The 15,680-nt window shown below is 36.4% G+C and overlaps 2 protein-coding genes across 6 annotated transcripts; both read right to left on the minus strand.

The window, feature by feature from the left end:
- Window positions 1-4,063: 4,063 nt before the first annotated feature.
- LOC122002148 (truncated transcription factor CAULIFLOWER A-like) lies at window positions 4,064-8,238 on the minus strand. Its single transcript, XM_042557230.1, has 8 exons — window positions 8,011-8,238; window positions 7,844-7,925; window positions 7,685-7,749; window positions 7,508-7,607; window positions 7,354-7,395; window positions 4,868-4,909; window positions 4,662-4,759; window positions 4,064-4,544 (listed from the first exon to the last, which is right to left on the minus strand). The coding sequence occupies exons 1-8, from the start codon at window positions 8,193-8,195 to the stop codon at window positions 4,442-4,444; spliced, it is 717 nt and encodes a 238-aa protein (XP_042413164.1). The 5' UTR covers window positions 8,196-8,238; the 3' UTR covers window positions 4,064-4,441.
- Window positions 8,239-9,207: 969 nt separating this feature from the next.
- On the minus strand, window positions 9,208-12,634 carry LOC122002149 (probable 6-phosphogluconolactonase 1). 5 transcript variants are annotated; one of them, XM_042557232.1, is made up of 4 exons: window positions 12,496-12,634; window positions 12,103-12,303; window positions 11,867-12,002; window positions 9,208-9,911 (listed from the first exon to the last, which is right to left on the minus strand). In XM_042557232.1, the coding sequence occupies exons 2-4, from the start codon at window positions 12,264-12,266 to the stop codon at window positions 9,402-9,404; spliced, it is 810 nt and encodes a 269-aa protein (XP_042413166.1). In that variant the 5' UTR covers window positions 12,267-12,303; window positions 12,496-12,634; the 3' UTR covers window positions 9,208-9,401. The 5 variants fall into 5 exon arrangements, with proteins under 5 accessions (XP_042413166.1, XP_042413167.1, XP_042413168.1 ...); XM_042557233.1 differs by having other exon boundaries at window positions 12,398-12,624; XM_042557234.1 differs by having other exon boundaries at window positions 12,394-12,624.
- Window positions 12,635-15,680: the final 3,046 nt, after the last annotated feature.

Raw genomic sequence — 15,680 nt, forward strand, 5'->3', positions numbered from 1 at the left:
TCCACAGACCGATCAGGGAACTTCCTGATCGGTCCGGGGGGACCGATCAGGCTGTCCCCAGACCGATCAGCCCCTCTTGCGCCTCGCTCCTGTTCGGCTTCTGATCGACTCCTGATCGGTCACCAGACTGATCCAGGTTTAGAGCTCCCAGCCCTAAATCCTACCTGGTCCTGAGACCGAGCTACTGAGCTACCGAGCTACCGAGCTCCCGAGCTACCGAGCTACCGAGCTCCCGAGCTACCGAGCTACCGAGCTCTCTCCGACTTCGTCCGGAGACCGAGCTACCGAGCTACGAGCTCCCAAGCTACCGAGCTACCGAGCTCCCGAGCTACCGAGCTCTCTCCGACTTCGTCCGGAGACCGAGCTACCGAGCTACCGAGCTCCCGAGCTACTGAGCTACCGAGCTCCCAAGCTACCGAGCTACCGAGCTACCGAGCTCTCTCTGACTTCCCGTGCCAAGTCTCCAACTTGGTCTTCTCCGTGCCAAGTCTCCATACTTGGACTTTTCCCATGCCAAGCTCCCTGCTTGGACTTTTCACCAGATGTCTGGTCAACCTTGACCCATCTGGATTTCCCTTGCCTGGCTTCACTCACCAGGACTTCCACCTGGCTTCACTCACCAGGATTTCCACACTGCCTAACATCCCAGTTAGGACTTTCTCACTGCCTGGCTTCACTCACCAGGACTTTCCAACTAGGACTTTCCACCTGGCTTCACTCACCAGGATTTCCACACTGCCTAACATCCCAGTTAGGACTTTCTCACTGCCTGGCTTCACTCACCAGGACTTTCCAACTGCCTAACATCCCAGTTAGGACTTTCCCACTGCCTGGCTTCACTCACCAGGACTTTCCACACTGCCTAACATCCCAGTTAGGACTTTCCCCGTGCCAAGTCTCCATACTTGGACTCTTTCTCGAATCAGGTCAACCAGGTCAACCTTGACCTACGTTGCACCAATAATCTCCCAAACATTTGTCCCATATCAAGAATACAACTCTTCCACGAGTGTCAAACATCAAAATACAACTCAACTAGGTCAACCTTGACCTAAGGTTGCACCAACAATCTTCCTAAGTCAAACATCAAAATACAACTCGAGTCAGGTCAACTCGAGTCAGGTCAACCAGATCAACCTTGACCTAAGGTTGCACCAACACTATCGCCACGCAGAAGAGCAACCAAGTCCAGCTGAGTTAAGGAGTACTCAACCGAGCGGTTATCCCACTCGATCGAGCAGATGGATTACTGACGTATCCTTCGGGGGAATAATGCCACTGACACAAGATATGATCAACAGGAGGATCGTACGATGGAAGCTTCTACTGTCTTGTAAAAAATATGCATGTCATGCATGTTATCCTCTGTTTGGATAGGGTGAGCGAAGGTTCATTAACAGAAGGTGAAGGGAGGGGAGGGAGAAGAAGTAAAATATTTATATTCTCCTTCTTTGGGAGGGAGGCAAGGGTTATTAATGTAACATGTGTTACCGTGTTTGAAGGAAAGTGAGGGTAATGAAGGTTAAATATATAAAGTTACAAAATTATCTTCACTTTTGTTAAAAACTTATGCGTTCAAGAACCTAATATATCTTGGATACATTTATTGGTTAAGAATTACGAATTCAAACATTTGTAGCTCATTTGTTAAAGTCAACGTCGGCATCAAAGTTAGTGTCAGCATCGAAGTCGGCGTCGATAGAGTGCGAGCGTCAGGAGGTGCGAGTCGAGTGATGCGAGTGTTTTTCATCAAGACACAAAGAATATCTAAAACAATAATTTTTAGAATTAATATAATAAAACAGGGATAACATTGAAATATAAATTTTTTTAATTCCCCTTACCCTTCCTTACGCCACAAATCGGGGTGTAAGAAATTCTTTCATTTCATTAGTAAGGAAGGTTAAAGCTTACTCTTCCTTTTGATCCGCTACATTAACGACCCCCTATTGTTGGCCCCACGGACATGGAGGGATGTACATGCAGGTACACAAGTGTCAGACGCATGGTGGAGTAAATCCAGGTCGTCAGTTCCTGAGAATCTACCCTTGGCCATTATGTCAGACATGTCATGCGCCCACCGTCTGTGCTACGCCCTAAGGACAAAGCTTACTCTTCCTTACCTTTCCTTTGTGTAGCTCACTTCCTCCCAAACATGGTTTCAAGTTTTCCTTCCCTTTCTTTACCCTTCCTTCCCCTTCCCTCACCTCCTCCCAAATAGTACGTTAAGGTATGGTATCAGAGACACTTTCATGACATATCCTTTCATAGGATAAATTGGAGAACGTGCTCATGATCAATTGGAGAATGTGCACACATCATATAAAGGGGTACATACATCGGCAGAGGTACGCATTATTTATTATTCACGCCTATGTCTACTGTTGCTCCACCTTTTTCCTCTTTCCGATGACTGACTTAAGCGTCGATCCATCGGAGGGCCAACACCGGGAACTCTTTCCCTGCTTCGGCACTGACATTTTTTTTATATTGCAGAGTGGAGCGGAGTCTATATTCAGTCAACGTGGTAGTCATATCTTAACTTGTCATTTCCATGATTTTCGAATAGGATCGACTATGATTATGAATTTAAATGAAAATTTTAAGTGAGAGATAGTACAGAAATAATATTGAATTATATTGAAAGATAATTAAGTAATTATACCAGCAGTGAAACCTTTTAATAAAAATCAAAATCAGGCTCATGCTTTCTACTACTACTAATAATAATAATTATTAGAAAAACTCTTTTTATTTTATTATTATTATTACTGTCTCAGTAGGATTATTCCAGTTATAACGAATTTATAAGAATATTTTCTCTAGATAGGATCTATCCGTTGTGAGTACTTCTTGATTTATTTTTATGACTGATAAAAAATTCCGTGGAACTAAGCTAATCATCTCAAACCTAGTCAATAAAATTAATCAGATTTATTATTATTATTATTATTATTATTATACTAAAATCATGTACCCCACGAAGTCTTTATTTGTTTACCATCATATCCATTGTTCTATCCCTCTCAGTCACCTGCCACTTTGACTTGAAATCATAACCAAATTTAATTCAAGATTATCGTCTATAATTTCCTTTTTATTTTAAGTTTGTCGTTTTTTTTGATATTATGAAATAGATGGTGATGATGACCACGCAATAATTCAGGTTTACAAAACTATCTGTTGATACTGTTACGAACGGTAGGACTTAGGTAGGGGTATAATTGAGCCGAGCCGAGTCGAGCCAAACTCTTGGATGTTTGAGTTTGACTCGTTTATAATCGAGCCGAGCTCGAGCTTTATTTAACGAATATATTTATGGCTCACGAGCTTATTCGAGCTTTTATCGAGCCTAAACGAGTTTAATAAATATAAATTATAAATTTAAATATTCATTACAAACTAAATTATATATTTTAAAAAAATTATAATATTCTTGTTAAAATTTATAATTTTATTCTAATAAATAAATTTAATATATTTGTTTATGTTTTTCATAAGTAGAGTGTAAAATCTATAAATTTAATATCAAAATTATTATTTTTTATTTAAAAGTTGGTTTATGAGCTTAACGAACATGTTCACGAGCTAACGAGCCAAATATTGTGAAGCTTGAGTTTGGTTTGTTTATCTTAACGAACCTCATTAAACGAGCTCAAACGAACTTTTATCGAATCGAGCTTCGAATAGCTCACGAACGACTTGACTCATTTACACCCCTAGAATTAGGACATTCTTCATTATTATTAAATATTTCCTTATTATATTAAAAAATATCTCATTATTTTATTTCTTTTTATCAATTTTATATATTTCTAAATACACACTCACATATCAATTAACTACAAACTCATTGCACAACAATATATAATACCTCTAAGAATTCTACTGGGTGGGCACTACGGAGCTTCTTTTCTCTAAGCATTCTGCCTCCACTAATAGATTAACTTCCAACAGACAAAAGGCATATCATTGTTTTTTTCAATTAATAGCTAATATTATCTAGGGAGGAAAATATAGTTTAGTTTCGAAAAAGATTCAACAAAAATTTTGTACATGCGGATACGACAAACTTCTTTCCATTACAGAAATTGCTACAGCACCACAAAGAACTACATCCACGAAAGTAGTAACCCATTAAGCATACAAACAGGTACTTCGCATAATTTAAACCAAACTAGTTGCAGCCTAAAATACTTTTTTACAATAATACATTGACAGTTCTTGTGGCACCTACATCAGGGGAGAATCGTTTCATGCCATAAAAACTCTTTCTATCAACCATGTTTCAGAAACTTGTGCTGCTCAAGCTGCCATAGCATAATGTCTTCTAATCTGCCGGTAGAGTAGTCGTTGGCATGGTCCTCGAGATACCAAATATATAGTGCTACTGATCAGTGCGTTGTTTTCCTCAAGTTTACGCATAAAAAAGTACTCTAATTTAGGATTTTCCTTGGTTAAGCATCCATTGAGGCAACATCTTCCAGGCAAGGGAATTCGAAGGTGGTTCATCCTCTGGAGGAGTGACTACGGCTTGGTAAGTTCTGCATCATGTATAAGACAGTACTTGCTGAAAAAAATACTAAAAAATGTAACAAAGATTGCTCATAATAATGTAATAATGTGCCTTCTCTCATTGGGGGCAAAGATATTCACCGTACCTGATATTGGAGTCTGGGAGAACGTCCATTTGTGATGAAGGTGAAGGCAAAGGGGAGATCATTGTGGCTAAAGCCCTGTGCTTATGATTCTCTGTGAGCTTTTGTAATTTAATTTGTATATGTGATTCCACATAATATAATGAAGTTAGTAGAAGTGAATAGGATAGTTGAGTTCAAATAAGAAAAGGTTCAGGTGTATTATGTACCTTGTCCCTCAGAATGCTATTTTGCTCTTCCAATGACCTTCCCTGTCAAGTTGGAGCAAACTGAAATCATGTCACATGAAAAGCTAAATGTACAAATAGTAAACTTCATTTCTTTTCTCAAAATTAATCAAAATTTGTCTTTGTCGCTCACTTACCAGAAGCTTATTCGATAGAAAGATAACTTTAGGTACGTTAAGCTAAAGGACAGGGCAATGTGAGTTAATTGAAAGATTATGATGATATTATGTCAAACTATATCCCTGCTATAAAATTCTAGGAATCTTAAAGTATAGTAAAAAAATATGAGTATTTCACAATATTACAAGGGCATTAGTTTTATTCCAACGTCGACTAATTTAGTTGACAAAGGTGCGCAGCTTAATAATGTAAGTTCACCTGTTTTGTATTTCAATGGCTACCGAGAGAGCATCAATTTTTCATAAACTGTAAAAATATGATAATGTGCATTTAGATTCCTAAATATTTAACGCAACCTTCATCAAATTGTATATGGAAGGATCTTCACAAAAATTTTATCCAAGATTTACCCTCTAGAAATGTCAGAAGTCAAAATATAATGGTGAGATATATTGTGAAGTTTGCCTATGGACTAAGTTGGATTGTACCATGATTTATCTGGGGTGCTACATAAGTGTTTTGGTAAGAAAAGATGTATATATAATATTGGATTTGAGTGTGTCGGCAGGTTTCAAGGTATATACAAGTCTGATTTGTATACAAAGCATAAGCACTCAAATTGAAAAAAGTGTGTTGCTCAAAATATCAAAGTAGTGGTCACAAAGAGACAATAAAGAATGATGTTGAAAGAACAGAAGCCTGTTTCATGATGTCCTAATTCAGACAACGTTTAAAAGGTGAGTCGTCGAGTCTTTGATTTCGGATCGTCAAAAATTGTTCTAATCCTTGAGATATTTCACAAGTACTGTTTAACCTGAAGGGTAAATTGAACAGGGAAAATAATTATTAGTGGAAAAGATCCACCATTAAAAAGAAAAAGGTAAAAAGAGTGAAAGAGAAAAAAAAAAGAAAAGGGAAGAAAGGAAAAGAGGGAATTCAACAATCGCGAGCTCAAGGATAGACCACGCCATGAGCTCACAGTGAGCTCGATAGCTCTCACTAACTCCTTCTAGTTCACCAAAAACCTTTACTCAGAAGGAAGAAGGGAAATTAGCCTCGTACAATTTTAAATGAACAAAAAATTAATCCAAAGTTGATCAATGAACTAATTTTAAATACATCTGTTCCTTAATTATATATCAAATAAATGGAGGAAAATATTTGAGTCTCATACAAACTATCCTTTCTCTGTTTTTCAAGGTAAACAAAGCATATATTTTTAAATAGGTGAAGCAAACAAAGTGGATAACCATTTTGGGCAGAGAACAATTACAAATACTTTTACCAAACATGATCTAGATGTCGAGCCATATGATTCGCAATATTTGATATAAAAGGATCGAATGAAAATATTGAAAAAAAAAAGATTATTATTCTAAATTTTGTTTAAAAGGTTTAAAACTTATGAAATGCCTTCAGTTTTAAAAGAATTTTAAAACATCCTTACATATGTTCATCTGCAAATTTTAATTCAAACGTTAGAAATTTTTTCATATTGTTTAGTTTATTTTAATTATTTTCTTTTCTATTAATTTTTTTTTACTAATATTGCCTAGCTAAATAGAGTGAGTCGAAGCACGTACTCATTGTGGGCTCACATTGGGCTTGAGGTTTGGATGGTCTATAGTATGCCCCACTTGGTTCAAAGTTCTGCCAAAGGTTTAATGTTTTTAAATAGAACTAGACTAACTAGTCATTAGGTTTAATTAAAACTCAATTTTTATTAGAATCCACAAACATCAAATTAATCAGTAATAAAACAAGAAATCCGTGAACTTAGTTTTGACCACTCATTGACATGGGTCACTGCTTCAAATCTCAATAATTATATAGTTTATTTTCTGTTTGTGCGTGGTTTCTCTGATTAACTGTCATTCATAATTTATATAGAATTAATAGATATAGTGCTGTATATTTGTGTTTTGTTTCTTCTAATTAAGTGTTAATCCATATATATATATTTTATTGTAATATACTTTGCTATATATATGTTTTTATTTTATACAATATAATTTGAATTTTATATTTGAAACTACATCTATATTGCTGTAGTTTATATATATCTTGATCTCCAATTTAATTTTTAAAATATTTTCCAGGTACGACTGGTACGAGGGAAGGACAGCCTCAGGCAGATTGAAATGAAATGGCACTTTAATGTACTATGCCTAGGCTCAGGTTATTGCCATTTCTAGTTCACAGAGATAAAAATAAAGACAGATTAATATTTTTAAGAACTTTGTTTCAGTTAACGTTTCTTCTCTCCAATTAAACATAACCAATCCATCTTCTAATCTAACTTATTTCAACAAGTGGAAAAAACAATTTGAACACGGAAAGAGGCTTACCCTTTCGACAAGCTCCTCGATCCCATCCACCATCAGTTGGTTCTGTAACCAATGAACAAAAGGGAAAATAATCGGCACCAATTTCTCTATTTATTTGCCAACAAATCACGTATTTAAAATGCCTCTGCAAACTATGGATCCAGGAGAACCTCACCTTTCTTGATCTTGTAAGTTTCAAAGAAGAATCAAGTTGTTGCTCCAGTTGCTGCAGTTCTTTGTGTCCAAACGATTCGAGTTCTTCCCCCGCCAAGTTCCTAAATGAGCATACCACCAACAAAAACTACTGAAACAAACGAGAAACCAACAAGCAAAACCCTTAACATCTCCATACATCTGTCTTCGTTGCAGAGCCTCCATATTGTCCTTCAACTTTCCGCACTCATGCCTCCAATTCATCTGTACACAACATCAAGCGCAATCAAATATGGTTCATCATTTTTCGTCTTCTTTTAAACGCAAATTCGTATTTCTACACCAACCAGTAAATCACCTGAGACACAGAATCTGCTGCTACTGGTATGCCAGTTTCCACAAACGAATGGAGACGATAACGTTCGACAATGCTTTCCATGCTACAAGGAATCAAAAACTATTGACTCGTTCCATCCAGATCGAATACTTCCGTGACGATTCGCAACCGAATTAATTTAAACTCACCTGGCGTTGGTGGAGTACTCGTAGAGCTTGCCTTTGGGAGAGAAGATGAGGAGGCCTACCTGGGCGTCGCAGAGGACGGAGATCTCGTGAGCCTTCTTCAGCAGTCCGGATCGCCGCTTCGAGAACGTCACCTGCCGGTTTACCTTGTTCTCGATCCGCTTCAACTCCACCCTCCCTCTCCCCATCTCCCTCGTCCTCTTCGACGCATCCCTCCGCTCCGGGGTTTAATATATAGCAGAGAGCTCTAGGTTTTGAACGCGAACCGGAGTTGGAATTTCCCTTTTTTAGTTTTTCGGGAATTCGCTGTCTAATTGCCAGAGGCGGAAGGCGGATGGGGCCCAGCTTTTCATGGCCTCCCATTGGCAGGAGCCACTGTTGCGTGGCCAGAGACGAGTCGCGCGGTGACGCGTGGAGAATCGTACGGATTCTGGAGGCCGGCGCGGGCTTTTGGTGCTCCGCTGCTGCAGCGTACCCCGATGATCGTGCCTGATCACATGCTCGGCCCGGCCTGATCGAGTCGCGATCGGTTCGACCCGGACGGTTGAGTCTTCCAGAGGCAAATTGTGGCTGGGAATGCTGGTTCGTTCCGGTTTGAGTTAGATCGGACCAACCGGTCGAGATTTGATAGGACATAACAGGTGGGGCCCTCATGATACCTCTACGCCAGCTGGAGGCGACGAGGGTTCATGTTGTTGTGGGTACGTTATGGCTCATGTGGTGCAATAGTCGAGCGATTTTTAGCATGTAGATGGTGCTCCTTGAACCGGACCGGATGGACAAGAGGAATCCAATGCAAGGTGAAAAAAAATCACGTGAAATTTTTTTTTATTGAGAATGAAATTTTATTTTTGCACTTTTAACGTTGAGTCGAATCAACCTACCTCTCTAGTTTGGCATGTGCATCACCTACACACTGAATCTCTCCCTTTACCAAATCATATCAACCTTCAATTTTAGTGTTAGAAAATATGGTGAATTAGAACAATCTGTTCAGCACAAGAAGATGATAAACACTAGTGTAGTAGGCATAAGAATATATTCAAAGAAATTATTCAAGCTCTGATGATAATCCAAAATGCATCTGTAGTTTAATTTTACGTGCATAAATTAAGGAGGGTTTTGTGTGTTGTTATAAGCTCAAACTATGGATTTTACTACTGTAAGGGAACAAAATACAAAATGAATAAAAACTAACTGTTGAAGCAAACATAGTTTTTGATATTTGAGAAAGAAGAACAAAAGCTGTATACATGCTTAACAGGGATTGAGGAACTACAATGTTTACTAAACCGAGCGGCAATGGAACTCCCTCTTCACAGCAGCTACTCTCGAGAGAAACAATTTTTTCGGAAATCGATCTACAGACACATTTACTGGACCTTTTACACCTATCACATGGCTTCTCCAGAACCACCGTTGCTGACATCGCCAAGCGAAGCAGCTGAGGAATCCAAAAACCACACCAATTTACCATCAGTTGGTCGAACCATCCTAGCGGGCAACGAGAATGCATTGGAGTTCTCGTTTTCATGGGAAATGGAAAGACCCACAGCCGTGGCCTTCTCCTCACCTGTAGCCACGATAACAATATTAGAAGCTGAGTTGATCACAGGGAGTGTGAAAGTAATCCTTTCGGGTGGAGGTATAGGTGAATCAGCGATATAGGTAACCCACTCCTCTTTCAGTTTAAGAGCTGGGTGATTAGGGAACAGTGAAGCGACATGCCCATCCTGTCCCATGTCGAGAAGAATAAGATCAAACTTGGGGCAGTCATTTCTTTCAGAAACGCCTACAGTTCGGACCTTGACGAGCTGGCGAATCGCAAATTCATACTCTCCAGCTGCATCCTCCACTGTTGCATTGTGATTAATGGAGAACACATGGCTGCTGAGTATAGACACCTGATAATACAATTATGATAGATCAGGAACAGTTGCAAAAAAAGGTTGCATTAAACAAAACCTCTTAAATCAGAATCAGAATCATCAGAATCATAGCATGTATGCAGGATCGATCACATTGCATGCTGGAACTTGCATTCACAAGCGAGGCCAGGTAACACGTATTTCACAGCCTTCAGTTTCAAACTGAAGCATTAGCATTAGAATGATCTCAACAGAAAGCAAGTCCAGAATTGAATTACTACTCAAACCTGATGAATAATCATAGTATGATAATTTTGTACATTATGTGGGGTAATGCACTGAGAAATGCTATATAGGAATAATAATATCCATAAATTGTCCATAATTCAGTTGCATAGCAACACAAAAAAGGGGCCAGAGCATTTTGCAATATGTTTTTTTTCTGATATTTATGTAAAGAAAACAAAGAGTCTATGAAGGATGAAGCTAGTCAGCAACATGTAGAAGATTTGTGACTTCTTGTGAATCATATGCAATATTTCCAGCATATTAAGTATTAAATGTACCTACAAGTTGATGGTAGATGAATAAATGTCCGGTTATTCCAGCTTCATTCTGACTTAAAAAATTCTTAAATTGTAATTATTCATTATATGAACTAAATCGAAGCTTTCAAGAAACATCGTCTTAGGGGACCACCTTGGCTACATTTATAATATAAAGGAATAAAAGCCTCCTGTCCTAGGTTCACCATTGATGTTCCCAAAGTGAATCACCAATTCAAGTGAATAGAAAAAAAGACCCTTAAAATATAGCTATCACTTAATCATACTCATAATGTTACTCTAATAGACTAAAAACTAAATATAGATACTGAAAAGACTCATCACGCCATAAAAAATTACAAACAAGGATGCAGAATGAATCGCAATAGTAAAGCACATCAAGATAGTTCTCACATAACTTTAATTCTCACTGCCAAAGACCTAAATCTGCAATATACCATTCTCATAACATTGAAGATTTAAGAAAGTGCCCATAATTTGCTGTGCTAACTATCTCCCTACTACATAAGTAGAACTCTTCATGGTATTAGAAAGCAAAAACTCAAACTTCAACTAAAATCCTAAGTTGAAAAACATCATCAACTAATCTTACAGTTTTAGTATGAGTCCTGTCACACTATTATAAATTACTTAATATTAGTTTACTCTTCAAATTTCCTCTACCTGACTACCTGAGATAGTCATGTCCCTCTTTTAGCATCCTCTTCTCTCTCTTCTCTTTCCACTCATATTCAGCCTTTTCCCTTTTATATACCTCTCTATAAAAGAGACAGTGGAAGAAGGTTGAGTCGATAGATACTCAAATTCATAGTTCAAATACTTAACTCAATTGTGTCATTCTCATCATCGAGCAATAGTCATCTCAGCAATTTGGATTCAACTACCATAGTTGAATTAGGCAATAACTAAACTGAGTTTGCCACATTTTGAATCCAAAAGTTTTGACTATCTACAAAACATCGTATTCAATATGCTACACATCATGCCCACCACAACTTTAGATGGTTTGCCCCTGAAATTATGGATATTGGTAACCTTAACAAACTTCAGGCACACACACAATGAAACTGAGAAAAAAACGTACTTCTTGATTTCATGGACGGTTAATGCATTATTGTCACATTTAGATTAAAGTTTGAGAATTTGAGATAAATTTTGTCTCACTTCTAACGCCAAACAATCTCAGTAAATTGCAAAGGCAAGGTGAGCTATAGATAAACATATGGCGGAGGTCAAAAATAGGTGTTATAAACATTAATAATGTGCTTAAGCAAATATTTTGAAGAAGCTTGAGAGAATTTCTCAAGATTCTACTACTCAATGAAGAGTGAAAGGTAACTATGAATAGAAACAATAACAGGTGAAGATGGACATGGGTTTGATAAATGTTCATCCAGCAAACAAGAGTCTACTGACCACACATACCCTAGAAAGAAAGGCATCTCTTGTGAGCTTAAAGTTGCTATCGACATGGTTCTTTGCTACAGCACGTTCATCAGCCCAAAACACATACCACTTCGTCCAATCAACAGTCTTGTTATAAGGAGCTTCACAAAGTTTCCTGCATGAAACAAAATATGGCCTCGTCTCCCTCCGTGATACCGCAACGTCTATAGGAAAAAAAAACATTTTCTTTTACGAAAAATCTAGGAAGCAATTACCCCATCATACTTATCAGCGATCCTCCAGATAACGCGACAGTGAAGCATCCCCTCTCCTTCACGGAATCCTCCGATAGCAGCGAGATATACTCGGCCAAGTCGATGGCGAGCTCATCCGTACTCTCAAACACTCTCACCTCTCTTGATTCGCCAAGATCAGCCATTCCCGGAATCGGTCTCGCCTCGGCGTAGCAAATTTCCCTGTTTGAAACAGAAGAAAAAGAATCCCCTTCAGTTGAAATCTTCGGACTCAGAGCATAGGGATTTTAGAGCATCAGCGAGGACCAAAACTTGCTCTCTTTTTTTTTCAGATAAGTTAAGGCGCGACGCGATCGGAGAGCACACGATCGGCGGGGCAGAGCACGAAGTAAGGAGAGTAAAAAGGATGATGACCGGAGAGGGGGAAGAACGGCGAAGGAGATCCGGCGACGAGCAGGTGGGAGAGGAGGAGGAGCCGGTCACGGGAGCTACGGGAAGGTGTGGAAACGGTCGGATTCAAGGGGAAATTATTAACTTTTGGCCTTTTCAGGGAAAGGGCAAAAAACCAAAAGAAGTTAAAATAGAAAATTTATAAAAATTATATATATTCATCAATATAAAATTCCAAGGATCGAATTCTATAATTGCTTATAATTTTTTTTAGTGAATATTTGATTTAGAATTGGATAAGATGTGATTTAATATAAAAATTAAAAATTATATAAATAATTTAAGAATGCATAAGATAAGATATACATATGTGAAGGTGATCCAATAAATCAAGTACTATGAGTTAGGTAAGACGGTGTAAAAGATAAAGTCGTCGATAATAAAGCAACTAGTTCATTCTTCCATGAAGATGAACTATTTTAATTAATATATTGTCTAAGAAGTTAAGGAGCACACGTTCTTGCATTCTTATGATTGTCACTCCGGTGTAGTCGAGGTGGTATTCAAGTACGGCTCGTTATCAAGGAGATATAGTTTGATTTTCGACTGATATAAATATTATTTTGAATTATCTTATCAAAAATGATTCGATTAAGATGGAATAAATTCTCATTTATTTTTTTTTTCAAAATATATAGAGCAATTTTAAAGGGTTATTAAGACTTCACCTTTTTATCACCATACCTAATAAAGAATAATGGTTGCACACGAAGAGTTCGTTTGTTCAAAATTTGACAAATATAAATAGGACCTAAATGAATTGAATGTTGATTCACTAATTTAATATTCAATTTGATAAAAATTTATTTATATTTATTCAATATATATATTATCAATTAAATAAATAAATTTAAATAATTCATTAAATTAAATTAATAATTTAAAATATATATATATATATTCAATCCGTTAATATTCATGAATAATATTTAATAATAATATTTATCAGGATGGATTGACCAATTAAGATTGGTCAATATGATTAATTAGATTTATCAATTTTGTTTTTCTTATAAGTGTAATTGGAATTTAATTAAAAGGGTTATTACAGATAAAAATAAATAAAGAAGATCTAGCCAAATTAAAGGAGAAGATTGTCGTCACTTCATCTGATTGGATAAGGATGAGTTGATGAGGAACAGGGGATGATGGGCTGTAAAGCTTGTACTTTTTTTGATTAAATAAAATCAATAAATAAACAAATAAAACAAATAAACTATACAGGAATTAAAATAGAAGCACCTCCAACGCTTTGTCTCTTCACTGCAGACAAATGAATGCAGGGAACAGAGCCAACAGAGGAGGCACTTAAACCTGCTCTAGAATTCCCCTTTGCAGTCTATATCACTGCATCAATTTGCTCAAACATCTGTTAAATGAACAGGCTTGATATTCAAACGCATGAAGAAAAAAAAAAATCGGAATTTTACTGAACGGTGTGAACACATTTTGCTGTTACTTAAATCACGTATAATATAAATTATAGCATCAAATTTTATCAAATTTTTATAAATTAAAATATTTAATGTTTTATAGCATCAAATTCAGGTTCGAAAATATAAATACATTGAGGAGATTTTTATTAATACATTGGTATTGATCCGAAATAATTTTAAATTTTTTAGGTCTAGTTAACAGATCTAAAGAGAAAGAGGGTTGTTTTGAAAATATGTGTATATTATGGATTAATATCTAAATTTACTTAAGTTGTTAGAGAAGAATTAAAAAAAAAAATACAGTAATAACTGGACTCTTTTGACATGTTCACGGTTTTGAAAATCTTCGGTAAATTAGAGAGAAATCTCCAATCACAATATTAACTTTACATATAATCTCCATATCCAAAAATTTTTGTTTCCATTCCCTGCATGCAAAGTATTACTTGTTTCAACTCCCTTATGTAAATATTGATACCTAAATTGTCCTTCAGATTTTGTATGTACAAAAATTTTAAAATTGAGTACAAAAAAATTCAAAAATGAGTATAATTCTTCTTAAAGTCAATACTACTTTATATTAAAAATCGAGTATATTTTCTATCAAAATTGTCCCTCTTATTTTTTAGATATAAAAAGTCTAAAAATAAGTATAATTTATGTTAAATTCAGCACTTTACATTATAATCTAGTACTCTATAATTGAGTATATTTTCTATCGAAATTAACCCTCATGTTTTTCGGTACAAATAGTCTAAAAATGAGTATAATTTTTATTAAATTCAGCATATTAAACTAAAATCGAGTATATTTTGAGGTGAAAAAAGAATCGTACTCAATTTGATAAAAAATATACTAGATTCTAAGTTAATATACTCAATTTAAGAGGATTTATACTGATTTTTAGACTTTTTGTACCTAAAAATATCATGGGCAATTAGATAAAGATGTTTGACTGGGGTGTGAAAACAAAAATTTTCATAGATGGAGACTGCATGCAAAGATTTATTTATCAGTAGAGATTACATGTAAAATTATCCTTGAATCTTTCTTGAGGACACAGTTTCAGACCTTTTGATATGAAAATTTGCTATTGGGAGTCGGTATAAATATATTTTTAACATTTTTAAAATTATATTGATTTTGATTAAGTAATTTGAAATTTTTTACATTTATCAATTTTAGATCTATTTTGGAAATATGAGAATATTATAAAAATTTACTCATGCGGTTCTTAAAAAAAAAAAATTTAAAAATACACAGCACTTAACTGGTCTCTTTTGACATGCTCACAGTTCATCTTTTTTGCTGACACAGTTACAGACCTTAAAAGAGGCAAACCTTTTGGGGAACCAATGGCCTTGTGGCAGACATAAAAGCTGCGTTAAGTAGCACAGAAGTAGGGCGTTGAGAAATTAATAGTGGTCCTAAATCTATTCATGCATGCAGTTGGTGCCCAATTACTATCTAGACATCTCTCCCTCGAGCCTACCTCTGCGAATGTTAATTGGTGCTCTTCAGCACAACTTACACGTATTTTTCGTATGTATTTTAAATAGAGTAACAGGATTTTAACAAGACATGCATTAAATGAGATCGTGGAGTAATAATTAACTCGTTTGTGTGGCAATTGCTTTCTCTGTTTTCGTGTTGTGAGATTACTGGTTCAGTGGGTTCGTTGACAGCAAGCATGCAGAAGCTGAAGTGGCGTCA

Source organism: Zingiber officinale, chromosome 7A (genome assembly GCF_018446385.1).
Source record: "Zingiber officinale cultivar Zhangliang chromosome 7A, Zo_v1.1, whole genome shotgun sequence".
Classification (NCBI taxonomy): Eukaryota; Viridiplantae; Streptophyta; class Magnoliopsida; order Zingiberales; family Zingiberaceae; genus Zingiber; species Zingiber officinale.

What these genes read in the sequence shown, in the direction of transcription:
- LOC122002148 (XM_042557230.1), bottom strand. Translation starts at nt 8,195, where the DNA reads ATGGGGAGAGGGAGGGTGGAGTTGAAGCGGATCGAGAACAAGGTAAAC. An exon ending in CAGCAGATTCTGTGTCTCAG is followed by an intron (nt 7,750 to 7,843) that starts GTGATTTACTGG and finishes TGTTGTGTACAG; the next exon opens with ATGAATTGGAGGCATGAGTG. An exon ending in TCGAGGAGCTTGTCGAAAGG is followed by an intron (nt 4,910 to 7,353) that starts GTAAGCCTCTTT and finishes CCAACTTGACAG; the next exon opens with GGAAGGTCATTGGAAGAGCA.
- LOC122002149 (XM_042557232.1), bottom strand. Translation starts at nt 12,266, where the DNA reads ATGGCTGATCTTGGCGAATCAAGAGAGGTGAGAGTGTTTGAGAGTACG. An exon ending in TCGCTGATAAGTATGATGGG is followed by an intron (nt 12,003 to 12,102) that starts GTAATTGCTTCC and finishes TGTTTCATGCAG; the next exon opens with GAAACTTTGTGAAGCTCCTT. An exon ending in GAGATGCCTTTCTTTCTAGG is followed by an intron (nt 9,912 to 11,866) that starts GTATGTGTGGTC and finishes TTGTATTATCAG; the next exon opens with GTGTCTATACTCAGCAGCCA.